This window comes from Hemitrygon akajei, chromosome 8 (assembly GCF_048418815.1).
Source record: "Hemitrygon akajei chromosome 8, sHemAka1.3, whole genome shotgun sequence".
NCBI lineage: Eukaryota > Metazoa > Chordata > Chondrichthyes > Myliobatiformes > Dasyatidae > Hemitrygon > Hemitrygon akajei.
In genome coordinates this window covers 21531883-21544696 of record NC_133131.1, presented here as the reverse complement: position 1 = coordinate 21544696, position 12814 = coordinate 21531883, and the positions used below count along the sequence as shown (strand labels likewise).

The window sequence follows — 12814 nt, the reverse complement described above, 5'->3', positions numbered from 1 at the left end:
AAACAGAATCCTTTCTATCTGCACTATTTCTCCAAGTTGAAAAATCATAACCTGAAGCAAATATAGTCAAGAGTATCTTGTAACTTGGGGGAGACTGTAACTCTTGTGAAGTCATGTGCAGCACTGCATGCTGCTTACTGGCAAAGACAAATGAAATATACATGGCTCTCTTGGAGCAGAGAAGATCCATGAACTCCCTTAAACTAATTTGAAGATACCCTGACACTGTCTGGAAAAGAGCCAACATTTCACCACTCATGGCCTTGGAGACTTTGACAATGTTGTGAAGGTACTGCAAAAGTAGAAAATATGAAATTTCAGAACAAAGATTCTTCAGTTATGAAAATCCTACACATCACACATTATTCCCTAGTGAATTTCTCAGAGGGTTTTCAGGAAACATCTTTCCCATGTGCTAATGGCCTCATGTGGAGTTCCTCCCTGTTCCAGCAGTCTTGTTTTGCACCCTTATTCTCTCTGCTGTAATGTGCATGGGAAGTCTTGTGAAACCAGGGACAGCAGTACAACACATCACAAACTATCTGCTCTGTCAGTGAAAACAGTTCCCGTGTTGGCCTTATCAGCCTCCACAGAAACCGTCCTTGATCCCAGGACTCAGCCTGAGACTGCATTCCAAAATAAATAGCATCAGATATCTGGGAGCAGTTCATTATTACTGAAGTGTTGAAGTCAAAATAAACTCCTTCAGAATGTGTTGTACAGATCCTATGGACAATAAATAATGAGTTACAGTCAAACTACCTCATCTCTTTCTGCACTTCCAGTTCATGACAACGTCTCACCTTGATGAAGTATTGTGCTAACTGAGTAATTTTATTTATCTATTTATTTTTGTTGAGAAAATTTTGTTCTGGCCATGCTGCCAGGCAACCCCCAATTTTACCATAACCTAACTACATGACAATTTACAATATGACCAATTAACCTACCAACCGGTACATCTTTGTACTGTGGAAGGAAAGCAGAGCACTTGGAGGAAACCCACATGGGAAGAACATACAAACTCCTGATAGACAGAGCTGGGAATTGAATCTGGATCACTGGCACTGTAAAGCATTGTGCTAACCACTATGCCATACTGCCACCAGAAAAAATATGCATAATCCTTTTAATACAGATCTTCAAATATTAGCTGCTTTTCAACAAATGTGTGATGCCCAAGGTGATGGACATCCATTGGGGGGGGGGGGGGGAGAGAGAAGACTTTGATCTTTTGCTTTTAAAGTCAGCATTTACACGTATGACATTCCATAGTTCACGACACCACTTTAAAAAATAAAACCTTTATTCTCATCAATGATCATCCTATGGTTAATTTGGAATTACCAATTAAGTACTAAATTTGGTGAAGTTATTACACTTTTTGTCTACTAGGAAACTGACTGAAGCTACCTAAATCTTATTCGCATCAGCAGGCAGGATTTGATCAAAGGGGTCAAGAGATGAAAGAAAAATAGTCAACCTATTGCACCAGTTTACCCTATCCATTTTCAACAGGCATGTAAGAAAGAGATAATTTCTAATGAATTTTCATGTTTGAGTGTCACAAATGTGGAGATTTTTTGGTTTATTGAATGTTTTTCACTTTTTTAAAAAATCACAAATATTTGAGAGGTTTTATACAGGCAGTCCCCAGGTTACGAACGAGTTCTGTTCCTGAGTCCATCTTTAAGTCAGATTGTACGCAAATCAGAACAAGTACATCCGGTATTACTTAGCATCAGTTAATCAAACGTTTGTCTTAGTATATATTTTACCTTTCTATGCATATAAAACACTTAAGAAATGTATGTATTCCAATAATTAAACCACTGCGTTGCTTAGGAACAATTTTAACTTTCATTGGGGCAGGGCCTTTCACATGCTCCATTATTCTCACTTTATCCTTTAAAATTCTTCCGATCATTGACCAACTGTAGCCCAACGCTTTTCCAATGACCGATCATATTTCACCTCTTTCCAAACGCTTTAATATTTCCACTTTATTTTCAATCATGATCGCTTCCCGTCAACAGATCAGAAACACTGCGGGCGGCGGGTCCTGACCTCTGCCGCTGGGTCCTAAGGACCACCACACTGAATTCCCCAGGTCCTAATGTCCACCGCACTGTGACAGGTTAAATGGGACAAGTGGGGGCTGTGCTGGGTTTGGGTACTTGAGCCTCCTCAATATTCTACGTGGGAATTTAAACCGGAGGTGGCTTTTTTTTACGAGGTTGAGTTGCGAGCTTGACATCAACCCGGTGCACTCGGGAGCGGTCTGTCACTGGATCGAACTCGGGAACATTCGTTCTCGAGCCCGGCGCTGATCTCACTGCACCTCCAGCTGACCGGAAAAGGTGGGGGAGGGGGGGTCAGGGTGAATCTTGCTAAGAAAAATTTAAGCCAAATACAAAGTTACACACTCAACACAGTGTCAATGGCAATGACTTAAAATAGCGGACAGCGTCGCAATCCGACTTAAAATGGCAGATGGCGTTCTCCTTCCTCGGTTCATAAGTACGAGTTGTTCGTAAGTCGGACGTTCATAACTCGGGGACTACCTGTAATGGTAATGGAACCACCTAAAAGGAATTCTGGGAAGAAAGGCCAAGGTGGGTGAAAAACAGATTTGGGAATGCACCCTTTACCATCAAATTGATAATTACCAAGTCAAAACAACAGAATTTTTACAGAGCTTGTGAGAATGAAAATGTTGACAAAGATAGAAAAGAATGAAGACTTTAGTCAGAATTAGCCGATTGCTATGAAGGGAGAATTTTTTTCTACTTTTTCCAATCTAAATTTTAGAATATATTGAAGATAGAAACACAGCTGTCAGAAACTCAGGCACATGTTTAGGTGCAATGCAAATGAAAATGCATTGTTTCCTGCATTATAAAGATATGGATCCAAGATTCATACAGATGCATAAAGTTCTACAACACGGACAACTACATGGATAGGAAAGGTTTAGAAGAAAATGTTATAACTGTACCTGCCTCTACTAACTCCTTTGGCAGCTTGTTCATATATCCATCACTGTCTGTATAAAAACCTTGCCCCTCAGATCCCACTTATATCTTTCCCTTCTCATCGTAACCAATGCTTTCTAGTCTGAAGACTCTCTTGACACAGGAGGAAAAGACTGTGACCATCTACATACACCACTCATAATTTTATAAAACTCTGAAAAGGTCAACTTTCAATCTCCTTTAATCCAGGGAAGAATCCTAGCCTATCCAATCTCTTGTTCAAGCCATACTGTTGTGAGTCTTTGGCTTAATCAGATAATTCTTGTACCACCCTGATCAGAACAGTAATCAACTCTAAGTGTGGCCTAATCAACAATTTGACTATCATATGGTGTCCATACTCTTATACTCGATGCCTCAGTCATTGAGGGCAAGCATACCATATGCCTTATTTACCACTCTGTTCACTTGTATCTGCACTTTCAGGGAACCAGGTATTTGTACCTCAAAGTCTTGGTGTTCAATAAACACCAAGACTATATATGCCCTAGTATCAATCTTCACACTTGTCTGAATTAAATTCCATCTACCATTCTCCTTCTTGCTTTCACAGTTGATTGGGATCCTGTTGTAACTTTAAACGAACTTCTCATTGTCCAATATACCATTAATTTTGGTGTCATCTGCAAACTTTTGATTAGCAAGTTGTCTTCCAAATCATTAATTTTTACAATGAACAATAAATATTCCAGCACCAGTCCTCATGGCACAGCCCTGGTTACTAGTCTCCAATCTGAAAAGTAATTTCCTACTACCACCCTCTACCTCCCACCACCAAGAAAATTTTGTATCCAATTTGCTACCTCACATTGGATACATGTTTATGGACCAGCCTATAAGCGGGATTTTGCCTGAGGTCCTTCTAAACTCCATGTAGACAACATCCACCATTCAATTTATTATATTTATATAATATTGCATAAAACTCATCAGCTGTGAATGTGTACTATTCCTAAAGACCAACTTTAGTGCTACTGCCTTCTTATAGTGGTTTAAAGCTATTAATTTCTAGCACTATAATAGATTCTGAATTATAATTGGTGTCATATACAAGACCATAAGACATAGGAGGAGATTTAAGCCATTCAGTCCATCAAGTCTGCTCCACCATTCCATCATGGTTAATCCCAGATCCCACTCAACACCATACACCTGATTACTCGCCATACCCTTTGATGGTTTGACCGATCAGGAAACTATCAGCCTCCACCGTGGTCTGTGGCAGAGCATTCCACAGATTCACTACTCTCTGGCTAAAAACATTCCTCCTTGCCTCTTTCCTAAAAGGTCACTCCTCAATTTTGAGGCTGTGTCTTCCAGTTCTGGATACCCCCACGACAGGAAACATCGTCACCACATCCACCCTATCTTGTCCTTTCAACATTCGGTAGGTTTCAATCAGATCCCACTGCATTCTTCTAAATTCCAGTGAGTACAGGCCCAAAGCTGCCAAACACTCTCCATATGTTAACCCCTTCATTCCCAGAATCATCCTTGTGAATGTCCTCTGGACTCTCTTCAATGACAACACATCCTTGCTGAGATACGGAGCCCAAAACTGTTGACAATACTCCACATGCAGCCTGACTAGTGTCTTATAAAAAACTCAGCATTATCTCCTTACTTTTATGTTCTATTCCCCTTTAAATAAATGCTAACATTACATTTATCTTCTTTATCACAAACTCAACCTATAAGTTAACCTTCTGGGAGTCTTACATGAGGACACCCAAGTCCCTCTGCACCTCTTGTGTTGAACCCCCATTTAGATAATAGTCTGCACTATTGTTCCTTTCACCAAAATTCATTAACATTCATTTCCCAACACTGTATTCCATCTGCTACTTTTTTGCCCATTCTTCCAATTTGTCTAGGTCCTGCTGCAATCGCATTGCTTTCTCAGCACTACCTACCCCCCACTTATCTTCGTACCATCCGCAAATGTCACCACAAAGCCATCATTCCATTATCCAAATCAATGACAAACAATGTGAAAAGTAGCAGTCCCAATACTGACCACTGAGGAACACTACTAGTCACAGGCAGCCAACCAGAAAAGGCCTCCTTTATTCTCACTCACTGCCTCCTGCCTATCAGCCATTTCTCTATCCATGCCAATATCTTTTCTGTAACGCCACAGGATTTTATCCTGTTAAGCAGCCTTATGTGTAGCACCTTATCAAATACCTTCTGAAAATCCAAGTAAATGACATCTACTGCCTCTCCTTTGTCCACCCTGCTTATTACTTCCTCGAAGAACTCTAACAGATTTGCCAGGGAAGATTTCCTTTTATAGAAACCATGCTGACGTTGACTTACTTTATCATTTGTCTCCAAGTACCCTGAAACCTCATCCTTAATAATAGACTCCAACATGTTCCCAACCACTGAGGTTAGGCTAACTGGCCAATAATTTCCTCTCTTTTGTCTTCCTCCCTTCTTAAAAAGTGGAGTGACATTTTCAATCTTCCAGTCCTTCAAGACCATGCCAGAATCACACAAAATGCTGGAGGAACTGTCCGAAGGGTCTCGCCCCAAAATGTCAACTGTACCGTAGATGTCGGATTATAAGCCGCTACTTTTTCCCCACATTTTGAACAGCTTTGAACACTGCGGCCTTTACTACGGTGCGGCTAATGCATGATTTTTTTTCATGCCGCCAAAAACATTTTGCCTCGTAACAGTAGACCAATAAAATTGATGAGTAGTTCACAGAGGTCCAATGAAATTGTACGATAAATCAAGCGCACTTTCACAATTAAATTATTGTAAATCAGTCATTTGTACTCACCCTCATCAACATGGAAAACACTCGAAGAAAAGCATTGTGCTGCCTTTATGGCAGTTATTTAGTTTATAATATTTTCGCTTAGTAATTCATTTGTTAGTAATTTCTAGTTAAAGTTAGAAGTGTTTTAACTATATTTGTTTTCTGTACTACATCCCGGGATGCTATGACGTCACACCTGGTTTCGCCGCGTCTTGTGGGAAATACCGGTTTGCGATAAACGGGAAGGTGGGGGCGAGCGGCATTAGATCTGAGCGAACGCTGCTTTTAAGTTAAAGGCGATCAATAACTTTTCCTGGTAGGCTGCAGTATATATATTTTTTACCAGTCGTTAGGAGATATTGGAATGTTGTTCAGTAAAAAAGTATACGCAACGTAATTTGTGTTACCGATACGTATGTATATTTAAAAGTAGCCGCGTTACAGGCATGGTTCGAAAAAAAGCATTTGCAATATGTATTTGTTTATGTTACCATATGGATTTAATTAAAAGTTAAAAAATCCTCACGTGTAATATCTTTCTGTGTAAATATCTCATATTACAACGTGGGACACCTGCGGCCGAAAATCCGGTGCGGCCTAAAATCCGGTGCGGCTTGTACAAGTACAAAATTGATTTTCTTTCTAAAATTAGAGCCAGCGGCTTTTAATCAGGTGCGCTCTGTAGTGTGAAATCTACGGTACTTTTTTTCCATAGATGTTGCCTGGACTGCTGGGTTCCTCCAGCATTTTGTGTGTTACTTAGACTTCCAGCATCTGCAGATTTTCTCTGGCCCATGTCAGAATCAGGTGATTCTTGAAAGATCATGACCAATGTATCATTATCTCTTCAGCAACCTCTCTCAGCACACTAGGATGTAGTCCTTCTGGTCCAGGTGACTTATCCATCTTAAGACCTTTCAGTTGCCTAACACTTTTTCCTTTGTAATAGCAATGGCACTCACTTCTGCTCCCTGACACTCACGGACCTCTGGCATACAGCTAGTGTCTTCCACAATGAAGACTGATGCAAAATACCCATTAAGTTCATCTGTCATTTCTTTGTCCCGTATTACTACCTCACCAGCAGCACTTTCCAGTGATCCAATATCAGCTCTCATCTTCCTTTTATTCTTTATATAACTGAGAAAACTTTTAGTATCCTGCTTTAAAAGCTTCCCAATCATCCAACTTACTACTCACTTTTGCTACCTTACATGCCCTTTCCTTGGCTTTTATGCAGTCCTTAACTTCCTTTGTCAGCTATGGTTGCCTACCCCTGCCATTTGAGAATAACTTCTTTGGTAGGATATATTTATCCTGTGCCTTGTGAACTAGTCCCAGAAACTTCAGCCATCTCTGCTCTGCCGTCATCCCTGCCAGTATCCTCCTCCAATCCACCTGGGTAAGCTCCTCTCTCATGCCTCTGTAATTGCCTTTATTCCGCAGTGATACTGATACATGTGACTTATGTTTCTCTACTGAAATTGCAGTACAATCATATTATGAACATTGTCTCCTAAGGGTTCCTTTACATTTAGCTCCCTAATAAAATCTGAATTATTACACAACACCCAGTCTAAGATAGCCTTTCCTAAAGTAGGCTCAAGCACAAGCTACTCTAAAAAGCAATCTTGTAGGTGTTCAACAAATTCCTTCTCTTGCAATCTGACACCAACCCAATTTTCCCAATCCCCTTGCATATGAAGCCCCCCATTACAATTGTGATATTACCCTTATTGCATGCCTTTTCCAGCTGCATTCAGAAATTGCAACACCACAACTTGTCTACTATTTGGAGGACTATATAGGATTCCCATAATTCCCATAATGTGGACTTCAGGCATACTAGGAGCCACACTCATGTCCCCATCTACATCAACGGAGATGTAGTGGAGCGTGTATCAAGCTTCAAATTCCTTGGTGAACACATTTCCAATGATCTCACAATGGAGCCACACCACTGCCTTTGCCTTCCTGCCTGTCCTTTCGATACAAAGTATATCCTTTGATGTTAAGCTCCCAAGTATGGCCTTCTTTCAGCCACGACTCAGTGATGCCCACAATGTCATACCAACCAATCTCTAACCACACCATGAGCTTCCAACTTATTCCAAATGCTACCAGCATTTCACTACAGCACCTTCAGTCCAGCATTCTTCGCCCTTTTGAATTCTGCCTCTGTGGTACAATTTAACTCTTTGTTCTGTCTTATTAGTTAAGCTTAACCAGCACACAGTAAAGTACTTTTTTTTAAGCTATCGCACAATGTAGGATATATACTACTGCTATAGTTCACTATTAGCTATTTACTTTTAATATGTGTTTGAGACTAATGTCTTCAAAACTAACATGATTATGCCATTGCAAGCCTTAATTAAATTAGTCAATATGGCACTCTCTTTTGAAAAAGCAGAGATCTCATATGATAGTGTTATAGTGGCTTATACACACATGCATTCTTCTGCTTGAAAAGTAGTGCCATGCAGACATAAACTTCAACTTAAGTTTTAAGGGCATGCTGAGGTTAGATCTAGATACATGTTTAAAGGCATTCTGATACGATTCTCACGTTTTATTCTGTCTCCTTTGATACTTTGTCACCATATCTTGCAAACTGTAAATAAAATAAAAGTGAACACAAAAAAAAATATACACCAGTCGGGAGAGAATTGAGTGTAGCTGGGAAGAACATAGCTAAGAATATGCTGTTGCAAATAAATAATAATAAATATAAAGAAATTATGATAAATGAAAATTAGCCCCAAATTCTTGTTTTAATGAAAATATACTGGTTAGTACACTTTTAAAATTTGATAATCTATCTAAATTATAAAATTTTCAAGCTAACCAATTACACTTATGCAAATACCCAAACTTACATGCATATATTCTATATAATTTCTATAAAATCAGAAATTTCAATTTATTCCTTTGAAAGCAATCCACTTTGCAGTAAAATTGGCTGATTTTTGCTTTAATTGTATATTTTCTTATAAGAATTTAGTACACTTTACATCTGTTTTTTTCTTGTGAATGCTGCTTATATGATGCTATGTGCCTGCGATGCTGTTGCAAGGAAGTCTTTCATTGAACCTTCACATACATGTATTTCTGCATATGACAATAAACTCCACTTTGCCTGAAACATTAATTTTTCTTTTCATAAGGCCTGTCTGACTTGCTAACTGTTTCTAATATTTTCTATTTAGAAATGTGTATCATGCACTATACAGTCGGCCCTCCTTATCCGTGGGTTCTGCATGCACTGATTCAACCAACCGCAGATTGGGAAAACCCAGAAGTTCTCTCTCCAGCACTCATTGTTTGAGCATGTACAGACTTTTTTTCTTGTCATAATTCACTAAACAATACAGTATAACAACTATTTACATTGTATTAGGTATTATGAGTAATCTAGAGATGATTTAAAGTATATGGGAGGATGTGCATAGGTTACCACAGATCCGGAATAAAAAAAAAACAAAAGTTCTCTACGTCGGAACAGGTACATCCGGTATTATCTAGCGTTAGTCAGTCAAACGTTTGCCTTAGTATATAGTATATAGTTTTACCTTTCTATGCATATAAAACACCTAAACATATGTATTTCAATAATTAAACCACCACTTTGCTTAGTAATAATTGTAGCTTTCAGCAGGGCAGGGCCTTCACATGCTCCATTATTCTCACTTTATCCCGACTGTAGCCTAACACTTTTCCAATGACCTATGGCGTTTCACCTCTTTCCGATTGCTTTATTATTTCCACTTTATTTTCAATATTGATCGTTTTCCGGAACAGAAACACTGCGGGCAGTGGGTCCCGAACTCCGCCGGGTCATAAAGTCCACCGCACTGAGACAGGTTAAATAAGCTCCAGTGCTCCGCTGTGTTCTAAAGTCTGCCTCACTGACACAGGTTAAATAAGCACCGGAGCTCCGCCGGGTCCTAAAGTCCACCGACTTGAGCATCCGTATTTTTTGGTATTAGCAGGGGGTCCCGGAACCAATTCCCCGTAGGTAAGGAGGGCCGACTGTACTATACAATAACACTGACCATTCACTTGCACTGAACATACAAGCTGGGATGTCGCTCCACATGTTCTGTGTGACTAGCTACTATGTTATTCTAGACCAGGGGTTCCCAACCTGGGGTCCACAGACCACTTGTTTAATGTTAGTGGTCCATGGCATAAAAAAGGTTGGGAACCCCTGCTCTAGACCTTCATTTAAAGAAATGCATTTAAGACAGAGTTTGCTAAATTTTGACTCCTGAAAATAATTAATAGCGTTTAGTAAGATGGTGATATTGTCTGGTCTGTTTACACATATTTGGCTTTTTGAAAGAACTTTTATAGTTTGCAATGAAGGACTGAAATGCTGCCCATCACACAAAGCATACCTATTAATAAGGTCATCATTTTCATCACTTTCCATTTCATCTTCAATTGCTGCCTGTAGATCTCCAATTCTTTTAAAAGCAAGCTTAAGGTCAGACTGTAGACTCTGATTAGCAGCTTCAAGACTTTCAATATCCATGTCCTATAAAATGAAAACACCAACATGATTAATTGTTAAAATATCTCCAAAAAGGAAATAAAAATGGCTCTGAATTCTCTGTCTCTTACATCTACCCCTCTATTTAAATGGAAGATGACCAAATCAGGGTATTTGCTCAGCAATACTGAATTAATGTCCCACACTGCTGAGGTTAAAGTATGAATATAATTTGGATGAAGTACTATCTTTTATAATATACATAATTTATTTACAAGTTTTAAGACTTCCACAGGAAGCAAAAAAAAATCAGCCTGAGTGAAAATACAGGCAAATGTTTTCCTTAAATAAATTTGCTGATATTTCATGATTTCTTACTTTCTGAAGCTGCAAAGTAAGAAACTGCAGAGCCACAGCTCAGAACATCATGGAAAGTAGCCTCCCCTCCAGTCTCCATAAAGACTTTTTGCTGCCCAATAAAGTAGCCAGCATAATCAAAGGCCTGACCTACCCCACATATTTCTCTCCTCTCTCATCCGGCAGAAGGTATAAAAGCCTGAAAACATGTATCACCAGGCACATAAAACGGCTTCTAGCTCACTGTTATAAGATTACTAAATGGTTTCCTAGTATAATAAGATGAACTCGAACTCACAATCTACCTTGTGATCTTGCATCTTATATCTACCTGCACTGCATTTTCTCTGTATCTGTTGCACTTTATTTTGCTACTATCTCAATACTCTCTAATGATTTGATCTGTATGAACAGTATGCGAGACAAGCTTTCACTGTACCTCAGTGCATGTGGCAATAATAAACCAATTGCAATTTGTTGAGAAGCCTTCCCAACATTTTTCCAAAAGTCATCAGGAGCCGGGCAGGTGCGAAGGTTGGTTTGATTTAGATCAAAGGTATAAACAGGGAATTCATTTGATAATCACAAAATGACTATCATTCATATTAAGAAGTGAAAATAAGATGTAGTTAGAGATTAACAAAAGCTGGATGAATACATGGATGGGAGGTATATAGAGACTATGGTCCAGGTATGGGTTGATGGGAGTAGATAGTTCAGTATGGACTAGATAGGCTGAAGAGACTGTAATGCTCTATTCACTTACTAGTTCATGTTTTTTACGGCTGGCTTCTGCTTCCTTCTTGGTAAGTTCACCCATTTCTTCCTTAAGATCCCTAAGCTGTCGTTGCAGTCGTTTATTCTGTTCTTTCTCACGATTCTCAGCAGCTGATCGCTGATCTCTTTCTTCTCCCAGTCTTTCCAGGTTTTCCTTGAGACGACCAACTAAACTCTATATAAACAGTAAAAAGATAACATATTACTTATTGAATTACTATCACCATCTCCAATTCAAACTGTGTAGAAGATAACATATTACTGATTGAATAACTATCAGCATCTCTAATTCAAACTCTAACTGCAAGTGTTGCAGAGAAGAGAGAAAGAGTATCCATTCTCCTTTAATAGCTTGGCAATTAATATTGATAATAAAACAGAAAAAAGAAATCCTGACAGATGCAGCTGCTGACATTAACAGCATGTCCTTCATTGCATTTGCAATTTGTACCTCTCTCACCATGCCCTCGCATCGTCTATAAACAAGTGTAACACAATTCCTAAAAATCAGGAAAATTTATTGGATCTGTTAAAACTTTTTTTTCCATTTCAGTTTAAGAAAGCTAGAGTTTATGACTGCTCAACTAACTGAATTCAGCATAAATTCTCGGGTTGTTTATATACATATTTCAAATTAAGTTTCTGTTCTGATTAACTGTACCCTGTGCAATAATCATTAATTGTTCAAGAAAACCACAGGTGCTGACTATGTGAATTGAAAAACAGAATAAATGATAAGTACTCTGGAGGTCAGGCAACATTTTTGGAGAGGGAGACCGAATTATCATTTCAGGTCAATGAAAATCATCAATGGAAAATGTTAAGTTCTGTTTCTCTCACCAGCAATGCTGTGAGACCTGCTGAGTATTTACAATCATTTACGTCAGATGAGGCAATTCTTACCAAATTTAATTGCAGCTAACATGCATCTTTCCTTTTCCCAAATGGAAAATACAAAAATATATCTATGTTTGACCAGAAACTCTTAATAACATTTTCAAAAAATTATATATTTTTTCTAAATAAACTTGCATTTGCCACAAAAACTAGAACTATAATCCAGAGTTGGGGAACCTTTTTGAGGGCATATACCCAAATTGGTGATAATCTTATGAAAAATCCTCTCACGTACCATGATGTGACAAAAATCACAGAAGAGATTATCATTGACTAATGAATTAATTAAGGACTTCAAGGAAAAGGATGAGTCCAGTTGATTAGTTACTTGTATTCATTGTTTTGTTATTGATAAAAGTATAACAGAGACAGATAGAGATAAATGAAGCATTTTAGAAAACTTGTTCAAAATCATTAACGCTAATCTTTTAAAAAGAGAATTGGGAAAAAAAGCAATTTCTAAATAGTATTATTATTTTAACC

General features: G+C 38.6%; 1 protein-coding gene across 14 annotated transcripts in view; it reads right to left on the bottom strand.

Moving 5' to 3' along the window:
- The window catches only part of myo18ab (myosin XVIIIA b), a 218052-nt gene that overhangs the window by 12760 nt on the left and 192478 nt on the right, over positions 1 to 12814 (bottom strand). For 11 of the 14 annotated variants that reach the window (XM_073053423.1, XM_073053414.1, XM_073053416.1 and 8 more), the window contains 3 exons: positions 11424 to 11609; positions 10206 to 10345; positions 8375 to 8419 (listed from right to left, as the gene is read on the bottom strand). In XM_073053423.1, the coding sequence (XP_072909524.1) occupies positions 8375 to 8419; positions 10206 to 10345; positions 11424 to 11609 (371 nt within the window). The remainder of the gene's footprint in view (positions 1 to 8374; positions 8420 to 10205; positions 10346 to 11423; positions 11610 to 12814) is intronic. The other 3 variants (XM_073053424.1, XM_073053417.1, XM_073053427.1) reach the window with 1 other exon arrangement.